The sequence below is a fragment of the Crocodylus siamensis genome, chromosome 2 (assembly GCF_052110815.1).
Source record: "Crocodylus siamensis isolate JL-2025a chromosome 2, ASM5211081v1, whole genome shotgun sequence".
Lineage (NCBI taxonomy): Eukaryota > Metazoa > Chordata > Crocodylia > Crocodylidae > Crocodylus > Crocodylus siamensis.
Window position 1 is genome coordinate 167,562,783 of NC_143396.1, and position 19,848 is coordinate 167,582,630.

The 19,848-nt window shown below is 45.2% G+C and overlaps 1 protein-coding gene across 1 annotated transcript; it reads left to right on the forward strand.

The window, feature by feature from the left end:
- The first annotated feature begins 11,788 nt into the window (after nt 1-11,788).
- Nucleotides 11,789-12,706, forward strand: LOC149871148 (olfactory receptor 5F1-like). Its single transcript, XM_090034840.1, has one exon. It carries the CDS (start codon nt 11,789-11,791, stop codon nt 12,704-12,706), a length of 918 nt encoding a protein of 305 aa, XP_089890966.1.
- The last annotated feature ends 7,142 nt before the right edge of the window (nt 12,707-19,848 follow it).

The following is a 19,848-nucleotide window of genomic DNA, read 5'->3' on the forward strand; positions in this document are numbered from 1 at the left end:
CAGCTCCCTGATTGTTTCCCAGCCTGGCCCTGCCCACCCTCATGGCCTGAGCTTACCCTCAGTGGCAGGAATGATTGGGGCCACTTGGAGCCTTGTGGCAGAGCCCCTCCCCAACATGGCAGAGGGCAGGGGGGCTTGGCCCCAACTGCCTGGCACCCATGCTGTCGCTGCCCCATTGCATGGGTGCAGGCCAGATCGGCAGGGCACCAAACAGCATTGCGCACTGTCTGGCAGCTCCAGCTGTCACCCAGGCTGGCGCTGCTCAGCTTCAGTGGCCCCTAGGTGCCAGATAGCATGCAGCACCCTGCTGAACTGGGCTGAAACCACATAAGATACAGCACTGACAGCATGTGCCAGGTGGCTGGGGTCTCTCTTTGCTGCTCCCCACAGCCCCCTGCTGCAACCCGTGACTTCACAGACACTGGGGCCAGGTGGGGTAATTAATGATGGAGGGGCTGGGGGAGTGAGTGGGAGCTCAGGCTGGGTGGGGGGGTACATGGGCCACAGAAGGAGGGGGTTATAGCCCCTGGGTGGGACATGTGGCCCCTGTTGAGGGGCTGTGGGACTCTGTTGGAGGACTGTACTCCCTGTTGGGGGGCTGTAGCCCTGTGGGGGGGAGCAGCCTGTGAGCAGTGTGTGTGTGTGTGGGGGGGGGGGGTGACTGTGCCCTGCTTGGGGCAGGGACTTACCCCTCCTGAGAAGCCCCCCATATGCCCTTCCCACACCCATAGTCCCCAACAATCCATCCACAAACCCCACACCTCCAAGCCAATTTTTAAATAAGCAACACAAGAATTCCTGCTAGGGTGGCAAGTGTCAGGACCAAGGCTGAGGAGCTTGCTCAGAGCTGGCACCCAGAACCAGCCGGAGGTGGTTGACCTCCTGGCCATTTGGGACCCTGTTGCATTTTGTCTTCCCTTTGAAGTAATAGGAGGACAGAGTACATCCTTCTGGCTACCTACCCAGGCCTCTCATGATCGCTGCTGCCATGAGACATTATAGTGACAGTTGACAAGCATGTGGGGATCCTGTGGGCAACTGCAGATGTTGAAAATAGTTCTTCCCATGGCACTGAGGACTTGTAGGAGGATATTAATATGCAGGAAATCCCACAAGATGTGTTGGTGGAAAGAGGGCTTTACCAAGAACATTATGGAGTCTGGAGTACAGGATGAGGGTGTCTAGGAACTGAGACATGACCCTTGGGCTAGGGACAGACATTCAAAAGGCCTGAGCCTGAATTGATTAAATCTTTTCAGGTTAGTCCATCCTGGCTAAGATGAACCACACAAACATCCCCTCTGGACTGCAGTGGCTCAGGCTAGAAGACTGGGGGGCACTAGATAAGCCCTCCCTTCCCTCCTATGGAGCTGAACTGAGGGGGTGGATGTGGCCAGACCCCAGCAAGACACTCTGGTTAGGTAGTGGTGGTCCCTCCCCCGCCCCCACTCAACCAGAGAGGGAGCCAGCAGGGATGTGATAGTGCATTTAGTTATACAGCAAGAAGTTACACAGGGAGTTGTTAGCATTTATCAGCCCATCAAGCAAAACAAAATCTTCTTTTATTAGTTCAAGCTCTTTTTAAACAACTTTTTCCAAGGAAGGAATGGAGGGGCATTACCTGTTATTTAGCTCCAAAAAGCCATAAGCTGACATTGTCCTATCTGCTTTTGTCCTGTCTCCCACAGCATGGACCATAGCCAGCATATGGTATGCTAGCTAATGCTGAGAGGTTTCTGTGTAAGGCATAGGGGAGTGGGGAATCCCTGCTTGAGCATGGAGTCATGAGGGGGTGGGAGGTGTGAAGCAGGAGGAAGCCAGGAAGATGCATCTGTACCTGCAGTCTCTGCCAGAGCTCCAGCTAGGGAGCAGAGGGGCAGAGTCAGCCCTGCTGGGATGTAGCAGAGCCCCACCCAGAGTTGCAAAGTATTTGGGATGCTGGGGGATTCTGGTTTAACTTAAACCAGGAAGGGGCCTGGGAGAGACATTGCATAAACTAGTTTGACCCAAAGCAGCTAGGTCTAATACTACATTCAACCAGGTTCATCTCAAACTGGTTTCAGGCTGAAACTTTCAGCCATTTTTAAATTGGTTTATGTGCACTGAACGTCTTTTCTGCTACAGGTTTAAACCAGTTTCTGGTCACTTAAACCAGTTTATGTGTAATGTCTGTCTCTAGCCTTGATGCTATGGACTGACAAACATTCACAGCTTCAGCAGTCATCGTCTGAAGGAAGTCTGAGGCTGGCACATCTAAGGTCCATAAAGGAATTGGGTATAGGTGCTCAGGGTGGAACACCTGGATAGTGAGGGAAGAGTCCAGAAGCTGGGATAATGGTCCTGAGTGAGGAAGCTGAAGTCAGGAGCTAGAGTCAGGATTGAAGAGCTGGGGGCAGAAACCAGCATTAGGGAGTCAGAGTTGGAAATTAAGTAGAGCCGAAGGGTTGCAAAGTCAAACCAAATTATGTGTGCAGGAGAAGAAAAGCTTTGGTTCTAGTCCCTGTGCCCAGGTACTTGTTCAGGCCACAGAACGGGGTGGGCCACCCACACCATGGCCCTACCAACTTTTAGCATGTTAATTTATATAACCCACAAATGCGCAATTGTCATTTCGGCTAAAATTATATAGGTATTTTTTTAAAACTGCATCGTTAGCTAAATTAACATGCTAAAAGTTGGTCAGGCCACGGCCCGGGTGGCCCAGCCTATTCTGTGGCCTATGGTTGCTTTTTTTTACCAATGTATTCCTTCTTGGCTTGCCAGTCTTTCTCCCATGGCTGCCAAGTAACTCAACTACAGCTAAAAATTAATGACTGCTATTTTTAAGGTAAGAACAAGAGGTTTAACAAGGACAAGTGCAAAGCCCTGCACTTAAAAGGGAAGCATGCTATGTGCCACTACAGCCTCTGGACCAAATGCAGCAGCTATGCAAAAAAAGACCTGGGATTTACAGTAGACAATAACCTGGATATGAGTCAACAGTGGGCCCTTGTTGCCAAGATGGCTAACAGCATACTGGGCTGCATTAGCAAGAATGCTGCCAGCAGGTCAAGAGAAATAATTATTCCTATCTATTCTGCACTGGTTAGGCCACTTCTGGAGTACTGTGTCCAGTTTTGGGGCTCCTGCTACAGACAGTATGTGTGGACATGTTGGCAAGAGTCCAGCAGAAGGCAATGAAAATAGGGGGCTGGAGAACATGACATTTGAGGAGATGCTGAGGGAACTGAGCTTATTTAATATGAAGAAGAGAAGAATGAGAGGGGATTTGATAGCAGTCTTTAGCTACTTGAAGGGTGGTTCCAAAGACGATGTCGATAAACTGTTCTCAGTGGTGGCAAATGATAGAACAGGGAGCAACAGTCTCACATTACAGCAAGGGAGATTTAGGTTGTTTTTTAGGAAAAACTTTCCCACTAGGAGGGTGGTGAAGCATTGGAATGGGTTACCTAGAGAGGTGGTGAAATCTCCATCCTTGAAGGTTTTTAAGGCCCTGCTTGACAAAGCCCTGGGTGGAATGATCTAGATTTCATAGATTTCATAGACGTTAGGGCTGGAAGGGACCTTGGAAGATCATTGAGTCCAGCCCCCCGCCCAAAGGGCAGGAAGTCATAGGATCCCAGAAAGATAAGCATCCAATTTACTCTTGATGATGTTAAATGTAGGTACTTGAACAACCTCTGATGGCAGGCTGTTCCAGACCTTGGGGGTTCAGACAGTAAAGAAATTCTTCCTTATGTCCATCCTGAAACGGTCTTGCTGTAGTTTATAACCATTCAACCTCGTCATCCCTTGGGGCGCTCTGGTGAACAAATGTTCCCCCAGATCCTGGTGGTCACCCCTGATAAACTTATAGGTGGCCATCAGATCACTCCTGAGCCTCAGCCTGTTGTCATAAGGTCTGTTTTCCTGACCCCGATCATGCGCATGGCTCTTCTCTGGACTTTCTCAAGCTTCTCCTCATCTTTCTTGAATTGTGGAGCCCAAAACTGCACACAGTACTTCAGCTGTGGCCTCACCAAGGCCGAGTACAAGGAGAGAATGACATCCTGGGATTTGCTTGAGAAGCGTCTATGGATGCAAGCCAGCATTTTGGTCGCTTTACTAGCTGCAGCATCGCATTGCAGGCTCATGTTCATCAAGCTTATAAAGGATGTTGCAGGTTTTTCCACCAAAGGTAGAGAACCTTGCATTTTTCAGTGTTAAAAACCATCAAGTTCTCGTCCACCCATTTGCTGAGCCTGGATCACCCTCGTGTCTTGTGGTGTGAATGCTTTGCCCCAAAGAATGGTGTCATCGGTGAACTTGGCCAGTCCACTTCTGACTTCAATGTCCACATCATTAATGAAGATGTTGAACAATATGGGTCCAAGGACAGAGCTTTGGGGGACCCCACTGGTCACAGGACACCATGATGAGTGACTTTCATCAATTACTACCCTCTGTGTCTGACCATGGAGCCAATTTCCCAGGCAGCCAGCAGATCGTGGTAGACCCAAGGCCACAACTGGTCAGTTTGCCAAGAGGTGATCATGGGATACCAGATCAAAGGCTTTTTTGAAGTCAAGATATATGACATCAATCTCCTCTCCCTTGTCCAGGTGATAGGCCACCTGGTCATAAAAGAAAATGAGATTGGTCAAGCAAGACCTACCCGCAACAAACCCGTGCTGGCTATCCCTCAGGATGTTGGTGTCGGCCAGTCTTCTAAGGATGGCCTCTTTAATAAACTTTTCTAAGATTTTCCTTGGGATAGAAGTCAGGCTGGTGGGCCTATAGTTTGCCGGATCCACTTTCCTCCCTTTCTTGAAGACAGGCACCACACTGGCCTTCTTCCAGTCTTCGGGCACTACACCAGAGTGCCAGGAGTTTTCAAAGATCTGTCCCGTAGTGGGCATGGGCATTCTATGGGACTGATGAAAGACTGACACAAAGTACCCATTTAATAGGTTGGCTTTTTCCTGAGTGTCAATTGTCAGTTGTCGCATCTGGTTCAGTAGGGGTCCGATGTTTCCCTTGCTTTTCCTCTGGCTCCCCACATATCTGAAAAGGGACTTTTTGTTGTCCTTGATGCTTGAAGTTAGCTAGAGTTCAGTTGCAGCCTTGGCTTTCCTGGTTCACTCTCTGCAGGACTAGAGCAGTGCAGAATATCCTGCCTTGGAGGTGAACCCCATCCTCCATCCTTTGTAGGCCTTTCTTTTTAGCCTCAGGAGGTCTGCTGGATCCCTGGAGAGCCAGGGGGGCTGCTCTGCCCTCTTGCTGCCTTTCCTCTGAGATGGAATCGACTTATCTTGTGCATTGAGGATTGCTCCGTCGTTGAGGAGCAACCACGCTTCCTGAACTCCCCTCCCTCTGGGGTCATGGTTCCTTAGGGCGTCACTGACAAGTCTCCTGAGCTTGTCAAACTCATGGAGTCATAGAAGTAGGGTCGGGAGGGACCTTGTAGATCTTCAATTCCGACCCTCTGCCTGGGCAGGAGAAAAACTGGGCTGAAATGACTCCAGCCAGATGGTCCTGCTTTGAGCAGGAAGGTAGACTAAGATGACCTCCTGAGGTACCTTTCAACCCTAATTTTATATTATTCTATGATTCTAGCACATATTATTAGCAAATGTGGGGATATAGGTCACAGGAGCCACAGAGCTACTACAAGCCAGTGACTTGTAATAGAATGTAGGTAGAATGATTTGTCTGACCAACCCATGAAGGATAAAGAGCCCAGACTAGTCATTCTTTGCTTTTTCTGCTTGAAGTTTGACCAAGTTCAATTAAATATATTGAAACTTCCCAACTATTTACCCCATGGAAAAACACTGGGGCTCACTGAATGCTTCACAATTAGAAATTTTACCCCAGAGCAGTGGAAATTAAAGGACTTTTAAGTTCTTCTGTGATTTTGGTCCATTGGGGAAAGAAGGCCTAGTTAGGGTTTTTCAGGTCTACAGAGAATTTTAACTGTGTGTCAATATTTCTGAGGGACTAGATCCCAACAGTCAATCAGACTTGGGCATTGTAAACACTCCCACTTGAGCTCTGGAATGGGTATTCCTTGCAACCCATAGCATACAAATAGGGCCTCTGCTTTCATAAAAAAATAAGGCTGGGATAAAACCTAGCACTCACCCAGTCTCAGTCACTGTACTTTCTTCACAGCCCTCATGTGCCTATGAGTGGGGAACAGAGGGAACCAGGAGGATTTTGTAATTTCCACTCCTGCCAAAAGATCCTGATGACCAAACTGGTAAGACATCTATTAAGCATCTGAAACAGCCATTGCTCTCCTTATGTACCCCTTAGTATGCTGCCTGCAACATGTGTTTTCCAAATATCACATCTTGAAAAGCTGGGGTAACAATAGTAGAATTAATCCTTTGCCTTTTTTGAACATTTTTCTGTCTAGTGAATAGCAGAATGTCTCAGCCACCAGAAGAAAATCAGCCACCTTGCTGCCACCAATTTTGTATTTATAATTCAGAACTCTGTAGGTATCATAATAAATGTGTTAGAGGCTTGATTTCCACAAGGACAGCCAGCAGGATCAAGTGAAAGTAACTTTCTGAGGATCTAACATGACAATTCAGAAGAGTATATACTCTCCTAAATTGAAATTTTACTTTACATTCTGTTTAATGGCAGAATATTGAGGCCTGATCAGAATCATGGCAGAATGTGCAATCTTGTATAAAGGAAAGTTGTTCCTGCACCTAAGGAGCCCTTGGAGGCCACAGTATTAAGGATTTTTAATGTAATAGGGCCTTCATTACCAATTACATTTAAGATTTTTTTTTAAAGTCATATACTTTTTGTGGGTTAGTCAAATTTGACCTACTAGTAAATTTTTCTCTGGGAATTCATTTTTGTTCTTTGGCTTTTCCTGGGTATGTTTAGTCCATGTGTTGTGCACAGAATATCAGCAAGGGCTTTCTCACTTTTATAAGTGTGTTTCTAAAGTAAGTGGCCCACCAAACTGTGCTATCTCGTGAAAACTAAAGAACAGAGGGGTGTGGATTTTTTCTGGTGAGATGCTATACCATTTAGGCAACTGAGTAGTACCAAATGGACATGTGAGACACTGACTGTCATTACTGTGCAGTCATACTTGTATAAGCAAATACTAAATGCGTGTGCAGCAACCATAGTTACTGTGCAGTTGTGCTGTTGAAAGGCTTTCTTGAGATGCTGACTGCACAGTAGCCTGAAACTATTGTGCAGTAGTGTCTCATCATGATTTCTGCCACACGATGGTACTGAACAGTAGTCTCTGGCTACTGCAGTCAGGTCTCATGTAGATGCAGCCAGTGAGGCTTAAATGGACCTTCTTCCTCTATAGTTAGATGCTTTTGCTGCTCTGATCTTATACTAAACGTAGACATATGTACATGTGCACACATGCACATATACACATATTTATATTAAGACATCATTTATGTATTTCTGCAATTGTTAACAATTCTCTGCCCTTAATTTCCAGTCTTGTTTTAACTTGGTTCACCTTCCAGTTGCTGGATAAATAACTCCCTGGTGCTTTTGCTTATTCTGCTAAAAAACACTTACATATAGAAGTCATCTTAGATGTATTTCATGGATTGAGTCCCTGAATCAACCATGAGAAGGAAAGCTGATATTCCCACTCATTACTGTAGCTGTATTAAGAACCCTTTCCAATTCTTCAACAGCCATTTTCTGAAAAGTATGGAAGCAGGACTCAAGACTTTAAAACAATCTCAGACTTCTGTAACTAGAGCTAATCCTCCTAATACTTCTCCACTGTTACTGAACAGAATTAGGGATTTTTATTGATAATAAAAAATGTAAATGAAACTCAATTTGGACATTTGCTCTTGCAAAGTATATTAAAAATGAAGGCAAATCAATTACAGATATCTGATGCAGGAGAAAAACACTATTCCAGCAAGTATCCAGCTTCTTCCTGAAAATTTCTAATAAAAGAAATTCCATAATTTCCCTGGCAGTTTTTTTCTCTGCTGTTTTAGTTGTTTAACAGTAAGAAAGTTGTGTTTTTTCTTTCTTTCCCCACCCCCCCGCCGACATCTAAACTAAATCTATTCTGCAATTTAACTCCCTGTTTTCACGTCCTGACTTTTGTGGCAAGGGAAAACAGTTGTTCTCCCTCTGACTTACAGCAAACCATTAGATATTTGAAGACTAGTTTTAATTCCATCTTAACCCTCATCTCTTCTCATGAAACCATAACCATTGTTGTTCTCATGGGGTAACTTGTTACCCGACACGCATGAACAAAGTGAAAACCAGTAACAACAGTATAAATGTACCAAAAACTATTTATTAAACTTAGAGATTGTTTGAAAGAGTATTTATGATGATTTGAACCCAAAATATTATTTAACTAGAACTATGAACAAAATATATTTTTTTTAGAGTTTTAACACATGAATAAACACTTTGCTAAGTCTGCTGATCACACTGTTTTCAAACTAATAATTACTTCCAAAAACATTTCTTAAGTGTTTTAACTAAATATTACATTCCTCAAAAAGCAGCAGTGATGTACTGTGGTGAACACAAGCAAATAGCTTACAATCTTTGTATTGTTTCTGAGTTTTGCAGTCATCTGTCCTTGGAAAAAAACACCATGTCCACTCATGGTTGGAGAAGGTTCTACTGGGATGTATTGTGGCAATTTGTAATTTATGCCAGTCATACCAGACTTGATGGACTTAGACAGATTACATGTATCCATCATTCTTCATTTTATTTGTCTGTCAATCAACTGTTCTACAAGCTCCTGCAAAAAGAAGTGCCATCTTCTTAAATATGATCTTTGCTTCCAGTTTGCACTGTGGCCTAGTCAAATGATGAGGCTGCCAATGGCAGCCACATCCAGCATATTGAAAATAGTGTCATTGGCCACCTGTTGATTTTCCATCTGTAGGTGGTCATACAGACTAAGTGGTCAAGGTTATCCATGCCACTCTTATTTTTATTGTAGTCAAGGATGATGTCTGGCTTTCTTTGATCTCCACCCACTGACAGGTCATGGTGCATGCTTCACAGCAACAGCACAAATCTGGACTTCTTTGGAACACAGGAAACTAGGATGAATTTCCCATCAAAAGCAAAAATGGATGAAAAAGTTTCTCTTCTTCGATTTGCTTGCATTTCATTTGGGATATCGGTCTTGTTTTTCTGAATCATACCCACATATGTCAAGTCCTGCTGTACCAGTCTTTCTGACAGGTCAGTACTTGTGAAGAAATTGTCACCCACAATATTCCTTCCTGTGTTGTACCAGAGATGAACCAGTTTTTCAATGACCTGGGTACCAAGATTACCTTGGAGTGGAGCTTCTGGTTGTTTTCCCAAATAGATGTCTCCAGACAGGGGGAATGATGTTGCTGCATCACAACACTACCAAATTTTCAAGACATATTTGACAGGCTTGCCAGGCATAGACTGTCTGAAGGGACAACGACCCCTGAATGCAATGAGCTGCTCATCAACTGTCAGGTGTATTCCTGGAATATACCATTTTCTGAGCTGCTCCACAACTTGTACCCAGATATCTCTGAAGGCAGCAAGCTTGTCCACAGCTCTCCTTTCCTCACATGTCAGTTTGTTGTCACATCTCAGGTAGCTGGTAATTTGACAGAATCTTTTTAAACTCATGGTGGCACAGAAGCAAGGATGCCCAGTACGGTGTTCCCACAACTCCTTGAGTGACTCATGACCACATCAGTATAGACCATTCAGCAGTAAGAGGAAAATGTAAGTGCTCAGGTCTGTTTCATCCAGATTTCTATACTCCTTTCTATTTTCATGATGACTGTCTTTCCACTTACTGAATCTTCTTTCTGCCTCTCTGTCTCTCTTATGATAACAGTCAGGATACCTTGTGAGAGAAATAGGTGGAACATTTCCATCACTGTGTCTTTATTACTTTCTCTTGTTGGCCCAGCATTTTCATGGACTATGTCCTTGGCTGTTCTCTGATGATATATTAGCTGTGGACTTTTTTCCCCAAACTCTGCCATTCCTTCTTCTAAAGGTGTCATCATCTGCAATGTTTTCTGGGGCTGGTGGCAGTGGTTCTGCTCTACATCCTGCTGTAGCTCTCCTTGGTCTTCCATGGTGGCCTCAGGCTGGTCCTCTTCCCTTTCCCACTGGAAGTGTTGGCATCACTTCTTCTTGGGGCACCAACTCCTCATCAGAGCTGAATGAAACTTCCATAGATCCATGGTCTTCTTGCTCTGAACAATCTCCCATGGCCGGAAGCAAGTCAGCATCCTCACTGTGTTTGGATAAGATTTAATCAGTGGATGTGTCACTGTGATCTCCAGTTACCTGTGCAAGACAGGCTTCAGCACTGAATATGCACTGACTTCTCATCCTGGACTGCAGAAAAAAAAGAAAAAAAAGATTACCTCTGAATGTGTATACATAACAATCAAAGACAAGCCTATCCACCTATGCTGTCACCAAAGCAATTCTGCCCTTCCCTATGACAGCACTGGTAGCACCCTACTCCTGGGCACAGATGCCAGAGACCAACATCCACCCTTTGCAGGAAAGCCAAATGTGGGTGGATGCTGTTTGGAAACAACACATGCAGGAGCTTATTAAGAGCAGGTAAAAGGGCATAGGTGGTGTGAAGCCCTTACCACTGAAAGAGACTCCACAGTGTATGTTGTATTGCATTATGATGTTCTATTTCTTCTCTGCTTTCCCTTTGCTCCTTATCCTCACTTCCAACAAAGGCAGGGCAAACTAACTTGTATGTTATGAAAGGGGCAGGTGAGGTGAAGTTTTGCCATAAGAAAAGGGAGCAGAGGTGGATTTGAATGTGACAAAGGGTTTTTTGTTTGTTTTTGTTTTTGACAAAGGGCAGGGTGTTTTGATGACCTTGCAGCCTGCAAGCAAAGTGGTTAGTAAAAGGGGTTACCATATTTTCTGCAAAAGCGGAGTGGAGAATAGCCATCCATTAGTTACCATGGATACCTGAAGTGGACATGACTGAGTTATGAATGAATGCTGACCTTTCAGATGCATCCACCCAAAGTGGTCAAACAGGTCTAGTCCTGTCATTTATACAGAAATTGCATTGGGGTATAAAGTTACCCCAATGTGTTAACATGGGCTTGGAGTAAGTTGTTACCCCATATGGAAAAAAATATATTCACATCTGGGGTAACACATCACCCTGGGCAATTTTTCATTTACACAGAGCAAACCGTTCATGTAAGCTGGCTGCTTGTTGACAATATTGTGCACTGCAGTACCAGTGACAATGTCCTAAACAGAAAAAAAATAGAATTAATCAACTTTAAGACAGTGCACAAAATATGTGTCTGAGGTAGGAAATTACTCAATGGGAATGTATGAAGGTTAATCACCTTTTCTCCAAACTAAACATGCCTAGTTCTCTTACTCTTTCTTCATATCATTTGCCATGCATCATTTAATACTTCTCTTAAGTATTTTGATATCTCTGGAAGACAAGAGTTGTTTGTATAGGATAGAGCTATAGGCCTTTAATCTCCACCTTTGTGATCTTAATCTTAATTGACTTTTTATTTCTAGGTTGAAAGTGAAGAAGCCAAAGCACCTGCCTCTCAGCCTGCTTTTATACTTCCTTGGGAAATCAGTCACTGCTCTTAGGCATTCCGTGTTGTCCATTATAAATTAAATGTTGATAGTTTTGCCAACATATTTAACTGATTTTAAATGTGCATGATAATCCATTCTAGACCCCACATATCTCCAAGATTAACTTTAAAATTCCACTTCATTACCACACAGAGTCATAAAAATGGCTGGTGAAAACTTCACTATGGTGTCTGGGTTCATCCTCCAGGGATTTTCTGCTCATCCAGAGATGCAAGATGCTATCTTTGGGGTATTACTGGTAATCTATGTCATCACACTGGTGGGAAATCTTGGGATGATCCTTTTAATCAGTATTGACTCCCGACTCCACACCCCCATGTACTTCTTCCTCAGTCAGCTATCTTGTGTAGATATCTGTCATTCTTCCAATATCATCCCCAAAGCATTGGAGACCTTACTGTGGGGAAATAAGTCCATTTCTGTTACTGAATGCTTTATACAGATGTATATCTTTACTGTTTGCTCTTCCTCTGAATGCTTCTTTTTGTCACTGATGGCTTATGACCGTTACATAGCTATCTGTAACCCCTTGCTCTATACGGTTGTGATGTCTTCCAAAAAATGTCTCCAGCTGGCCACCGCATTGCATGTCACAGCCTTTATTTACTCAATACTGCATGCTACCTGGATAAGAAGTTTATCTTTTTGCCACTCCAATGTTATTGATCACTTTTTCTGTGAAATACCTTCTCTTCTTAAGCTCTCCTGCTCCAACACCCACACCTATGAAGTTGTGTTGCTTGTTACTGCTATATTACATATAGTAGGCTCCAATCTGATAATCATGGGCTCCTATGCTTACATTCTGTACACCATCCTGCAGATACGATCTGCTGAAGGCAGGAAAAAAGCATTTTCTACCTGTGCCTCTCACCTGACAGCTGTCATTGCATTCTACGGAACTGGGGCCTGCACATACTTACAGTCCCGAACAGAGAATTCACAAGAACAGGACAAAATGGCCTCTATGTTCTACACAGTAGTGACCCCAATGTTGAACCCTTTGATCTACAGCCTAAGGAACAAAGAGGTGAAGGATGCTCTGAGGAGAATGATGTAGAGAAAAATGCTTGTCAAAACTCTTGATCATCTACAAAACAAGAGGTAGCCTCTGTGGGGGGCACACAGCAGATTGGGCAGGGAAACCAGGGCAGGGGTCTGAAGCAGAGGAAGAGGTTTGAAGTGGTACTCAAGAAGGGAGCAATTTTAATTTGTGACACACCTCCAAAAAAAAAAAAAAAAAAAAAAAAGCTGTCCTCCACTGTATAAAACTGTGCAGATGATGGAGATGCTGTCAGTATTGTTTCTGTGTGGACCTGAAGATTAGACTAATTATGTGATGGATAAGGACAATTAAAATGAATGAACAATGTAAAAAATAAAGTAAATTGTAATTTCCTGCCAGCCTTATAAGGCTTTAGGGAAGAACATAGTGAAAGTATTTTATCTCTGGATTTGCTTTTCCAGAGAGGTTGAGGACCAAATGAAGTATGAAGACTGAACATCCTTCCACCTTTAAAGGTGTTCTTATATTTCAGTTGTAGCCTAAATGTAGTTTTTAGTACTACCATAGGTATGGAAAGTGTTTGGCTAAACCACAGAATATATCAGTCCTATTCTGTGGGCTATAGGGCCTGTGTGCTACCACTAAATGTTACCTGCATAATCAAGGTGAAATTTAGAAACCCAGTTTGGACCAGGTATCTCTAGTCTCCCATTTTCTCACCAGCAGCAGCTTCAGAGGAAGTGGGAAGAGCTGTGGCTTAAGTCAGAAGTTCTCATGGAGGTCTGACCCAACCTTGTTGTTAAGATCTGAAAGTTCAAGTGTGTGCACTAGTTAAATCCAGTGTAAACCCTCCAACTAGTGTAACCCTGAAGGCGGTGCTACCCTGAGCCACGTCCAAATTGTTGGGATCCTGGGGTGCCAATAGGTCTTGGTCAACTCCCAGTCCATCTATAAGCTGGGAGCCACCACTCAATGGAGTGCTCTCCCATGTTTCTCCTCATACCAGACCACACACTAAATGAGTATTTACAATAATTTATTATTTACAATTGTAACTGAGAAATTAACAGATGCAATATCACATAGATAACAAACACAATATTTTCAATGAGCTCGATAATCTATACCAGAAGACAGAAGCAAATACTTATCATACAGCAAAAGCAATTATGTTATCAAATTTAGCATGCAGGCAACTTATAAGAGGTATATACACCTAATCACCCAGATCCTCACAGAATCACTTTGCATTGGACATGTACAGAGGAATATATTTCATACACAGTAAAGATTCATCAGTATTTTGGGAGCTCATTATCACTCTACTTTATAAATTTCTTCCCACTGTTTTTGTTTGTCTCTGTTTTGTCCTGTATTAAATGCTTCTCAGTGTAGCCTGCAACAACCTATTTGCAAATGTCTTTTTGTAATTGCACATGTAGAGAGCATGAACACCACTCGTGTGAATTTAGCACAATGACACATGCCTTTACTGAAATCCATATACTCTGAAAGAGCACCACTTACTACCTAGATTTAGAAAAAATACTATGGACAAAAAATGTCACATTTACAGCATGTCCCCAAAATAGTCCCTAACAGAGATACTCCCTCAAAATTTAGCCATTTCTCTGAGACAGCCTGGTTATTTAATTCATAAATATCACTATGGGTTGCAGAGGGAGTTGCGGGAGGATGGCCTCAGACTTCAGTTTCCACCTTTAGGCTAGATTGGACCAGATCTCTCATGGTATTCTACAATCTCCTGTCAGGTTTGGAGGAAGGACTTGTATCATAAACATCCATTGCTGTGGTGAATTGTGAGAGACGGTAGGATTTAATGTAGCTCAGAGCAATGATGGAATTGCACCTCTTAAGTAGTGTACTTTGTGCCATGGAAGGTGGTTTAATGTGACCACAATATCTTCCTAGGATCTCTCTATAATCAATGGAGAGACTTGCATGGTGCTTAACAAGTTTTCAGGTTTGAGCACCTCAGTGATTTACACAAAGAATATATGGTAAGTGCTTCTAAAAGTCCAATTTAAAAGCCTGAGGAAGTCTAGAGTTAACCAGGGACTTATTTGAAATTCTGTCCCTCTCTGGCAAGTATAGGTAGAAATCATTGTGTTCATTAGGAAGCTCAATTTACTAGCAAATCACAATGCCTAATTTCTCTTCAAAGGATAGATTCTTAGGGATTTCTGAAGCGAAATTCACGGAGATCCTGGTGCCCATGTTTCCTCATTCTCCTAGTGGTTAGTGAAAAGGAGAAAATCTGTTTTTCTGTGTCTTCTTAGATAGGATTTGAACCCACATCTCAAAAAAGTTATTTAATAGCCAGGCTATAGAGAAGATCAGGGGAGGCTACCCTTGTCCTATCTTGATGAAGCTGGCCACTAGTCAACCAAAAATGCAAGAATCATGGGACCAGGAGGAAAGCACACAGGAGAGATTTCATCTGTGTCTTAATGTTTTGAGTACTACACCAGGATGGATGGAAGGAGATCTGGATTCTATTCATTACTACCAGGTTTATTTATTTTCTTAACGAAGGAGTTGCCTACTGTGAGATGGTGAGGAGGCTGGGGAACATGACTTTTTGAGGAAAGACTAGGGGCACTGGGCTTATTTGGTCTAGAGAGAAGACTGAGAGGAGAATGAATAGCAGTCTTCAACTACCTGAAGGGGGGTTTGAAAGAAGATGGAGCTAGGTTATTCTCAGTGGTGGAAGGTGAAAGAACAAGGAGCAAGGGAAGTTTAGGTTAGATATTAGGAAGCATTTTCTCACTAGCAGGATAGTAAAGCACTGGAACAGGTTACCCAGAGAGGTAGTGGAAACTCTATCCTTGTGGGGTTTCAAAACCCAGCTGGACAAAGTTTTGGCTGTGATGATCTAGTTGGGCCTGGTACTGCTTTGAGGAGTGGGTTGGCTGAGGTCCCTTTAAACCTAACTTTCTATGATGCTATGAGACCAGGGTGGAGGAAGCACAGAGGCACTCCTGGGACCAGAAGCACCAGTTCCAATGTCAGTGATAGCAGTGCCCACCTCCCCTCCCCCAGGCCAGGGTGCTGGGTTTGAGAAGCACTGGCTGACCACCTCCTCCTACACTCCATGCTGTAGCCTACCTGGGCAGCTGCCCATGGACCTGTGCTGCATCATAGACCCCCAGCACCACACTCAATTCAGACAGTTCTCTAAAAAGCACCTTATTCATATTGTTAGAAATGCACAGTAAATGGAGTATTGTTAGAATATGATTAGAAATGGAGTGTTGTTAGAACTGCACAGTTTGCATCTCGTACCTGATAAGAAAAAAACACTGCCAAGGACTTTTTCCCCCTTGGCCAGTTTGCTAGCTTTTCTCATGATAAATCACTCTCTACCCCACACTCCTACTGGTCTTTCTCATGCAGATTACAGAAGCTGGAATTCAACTGACTGTGTCCTTGAAAGGGGGGGTGGGATTTCAACTCTTGGTGACCTAGAGAGCTTTCTGAGCGTGCGCAATTAGCTGATGCATATTTGCCTATCCGCCCCTCATACTTTAGTAGTTAATTATAATATACATGCGACGGATGAAGTGACGTAGTCACATATATGTTTGTATGAACTGGAAATGAGTTGTAAGAGTTCCTGTTTTTGCACACGTGCCCAGGAAGAAAGAGATAAAAGCCAGCTAAGAATTTCCTCAGGGGGTGGAGTAATCTGAGTTACTTTTGACTCTGCTCCGACCCTATTTGCAAATACACCTTTTGTGCTTCTAATAAGTGTGTGTCTGAGATTTGTTTGCGAGCCTCCAAAGAAACGAACCGCTTTTTGCATCATTCCCCTCCACAGACACAAACCCCCCTACCCCTTACCACCCCAACAAAAGCCATTCTTCCTCACACGCCACAGAACCCCTCCACCACCCACCCCACCCACCATCAATAAAGCACCCTCTTCCCTGTGCAGACTACTTACAGTGCTACACTGCATGCAGTGTGTGCCCTCCCAGAGGGGGGAGGACATGGGGTGGGGTACCCTGTGGCTGCCAAGGCCGGCAGGTGGGAGGCTCACCTGGGGGTTATGGTGGGCATTGCTCTGCCGGTATGCCCCATATTCATCTCCTGCAGCCAGCAGACTGAGCCAATGGGACACACATGAGATTCTGGCACTGCACTGCTGTAGGGAGATCCTGCTCTGTGGCTGCATGGAACCAAGATACGTGGCAGGCCTGGGCCCAGGTGGGAGCCCTATGTGTCAGGGAACTCAGGACAGGGGCTGTGGCAGTGGGCCCTTGAAGATGGAGGCACCACTGCACATCAGCCCAGGCCCATGTGGGTGTTGGGGGGGACTGTTGCTGGGTAATGGGCAGTTCCCAAGGGGCAAATGGAGTTACAGTCAGGGGCAGGGCAGCAGGTGGCATGAAGTCAACCACCAGGGCCAGTCTGATGTACACCACCTGGCAGTTCTTTTCTGTTACCTTCACTGCCCTAGCCACCAGGACAGCCTGCTGCTCAAGGGCCTCCACATGTCTGTCTTCCTCATGCCTGGTCCCTCATCTCCTCGGGAGGGGGATAGTCTTTGCATACCAGGCCTGCAGATCCACCAGGAACTCCTTGGCCATGGTGATCAGGTAGTCCAGCAGCCAGGTCTGATCCTGGGTCCCACCAGAACCACCACATCTGCAGGGCCCCAGCCAAAGCTGGTGGTGACCCTGACAACTTATCTCAGCTGACAATGTTTGCCTCTCCCCTGCACACAGCTACAGGTCCTACAGAGCCAGGGAAAACAGCTTGTTTGTGAGAATTGAAAAATTCTGAGATAAGATGCTTTGTACCAGGGGGCTATGCACTGCTAGGCCTCCGACTGGAGTGTGTGCATGCATGGGTGCCTATGGACCATGCTACATTGGCTGGGCAGGCCCAGGCCCAGGTGGCTGCTGACCAAGCCCCACATTACCACTTACTCTGCAGGGGCCGGTGGGTTGCCCGATACTGCCTGCAGGCAGCTTGCCTTCTCCACCCCATTCCCAGGCTGGTACAGCCCTGTCTCCTGGAAGTACCTGTTGCAGTGGCTCCAGAGTCACTCCTTCCACTCCCCCTCCTTTCTCTCCCTGCACACTGGCCTGTCTCTTGTCTTGCTGCCAACCCCACAGCACCCACTCTTGAGGTCTGATGGTCTCCCAGACACACAGCTGGTGGCACCCCCCTCCCTCCTCCAGAAGACCTCTCCAGGGAGTCATCCTGAGTTTATGCTGTAATAGACTTTGACAAGAACTTCGACTGGGGTGGTACATGACATAGTTTATTAGGAAACTAGATCACTAGAAAAGTAACACGGCACATACAGGCTGTGTTAAAGCCTAGACATCCTTGGAAAATGTATTTTCAAAGCATCATTTTCCTGCTGAAAGCCAGAAACATTTTCTTTCAGGAGTGCAGTGACATCTTAATTTTTCACTTTTTCAACTTTTTCTGCTAGACCACTTCATCAGCATGGCAAGGCTCTTTTTTCAATCCAGTCTTCATTTTCCCAACTCTTTCCACAGTTCTCTTTCCTCTGTTCCAGTCTTCATGTCCTTGATTATTGCAGAACTTCCACCTAACTTTGGGGCATTGTCCTGCAGCTAGATGCCCTGCATTGGAGTGAATTCACCCAGTTTCTGATTCCTGCCTCTTCTGGTGGGTTATGGGCAACCAAGTTTTGTGCCACTTGGAGATCAAGGTGCTGACCAGGGTCAGGAGGAGCAAGCAAAATCCAGGAACAAGTCAGGTCAAGAAACTCAGAGTTCAGTCTGATAGTGAGGTCCAGAAACAAGCTGAGTCAAACCCTGCTTCTAGGCTGCAGCCTGACACCACCTGATACTCCTGTGAGCTGCAGCCCCCACTCCATTCACCTCTGCTGCTCCTACCAGTTGTTTATCAGCCTGTCTTTTCCTCAGTAATACCAAGGAAGGTGGGTGTGTGGAGATATGGATTTGAGGTGCAGCTGGCTGGGAAGCGTCACAGAACTGAGATACCTGGGGGAAGCTGGCAGTGTGGGGGGCAGAGTTGTGGAGGGATCTGAGAAAGCAGGGGCTGTTCATGGGAGTGTCCTGTCCTCTGGGGAACAGCAACCTTGAATGTGGGCCACTGCCTTAGAATGTACTCAGCTCTCAGAATCTCAACTTGTCAAGGAGTGTGTATCCAGGTCTGAGGAGGTGGAAACAGATGGGAGGAGAAGGTGGCCAAGACAGTTGTTTTGTAAACAGGAAGGATTTGGGTTGGATGAGCTAACTTTGTTGGCTTCTATCAGGGCCTGTTTCTTCTGCTGGAAATCAGAACTGAACCCAAGGTCCCTGAAGCCCGTGGGCACTACTGAACTCCTGAGAACAGGGGGGTCAGCAGAAACTATGTGCAGGTGAGATGAAAGCCAGATACACCTCAGGCTGCCTTGTGATGTAGGCTCTACTCCAATGCACATGGTACAGAGGTGGTCCCTAGGGCTGTGTGAAATTTCAACCCCAGTTTTGTTTCAATGCTGTTTCAACCTGTTTCTGGCTTTGCACCTCTGGCTGCTGACAGACAAAACTCGTGCTTTTACAACCGTGTCTGTCTTAGGGCACGAGGGAGGGGAAACTACTGCAGGCCTGGCTGCTAGGGCCTGCTGTGGACATGAAGCCTGCCAGCTGTCAAGGAGATGGGTGCAGGGGGGTTCTGCAGCCCTGCACCCTGAGCTGCTGACAGGCAAAACTCATGACATGGATGCTTGTGCAACTGCTGCCTCTCATCAGGCAGCAAGACAGACAATCCCCCATCACTTGCCACCACAGATCTGTGGGTAATAATTGACCACAGTATGAACATGAGCTGGCAGTGTGAAGCTGTAGCCAGTAGGGCCAACAATAAGCTGCCATGCATCAATTGGTGCATCTGCAGCAAAACCATTGATTCTCCTGATCTACTCAGCTCTACTCAGCACTGGGGAGACTGCAGCTGGAGTACTGCATCCAATTCTGGGCTCTGCACCTTAACAAGGACATGCTAAAGCTTAAATGAGTCCAGAGAAGGGCTACCTGTATGATCACAGACTTGCATGGCAAGCCATATGAAGTAAGGCTGAGGGATCTGGGACTCTTCAGCCTGAAAAAGAAAAGGCTGAGAGGGGACTTGGTAGCAGATTACCACTACATCAGAAGAGTACATCTAGGGCTCAGTGAACAACTGTT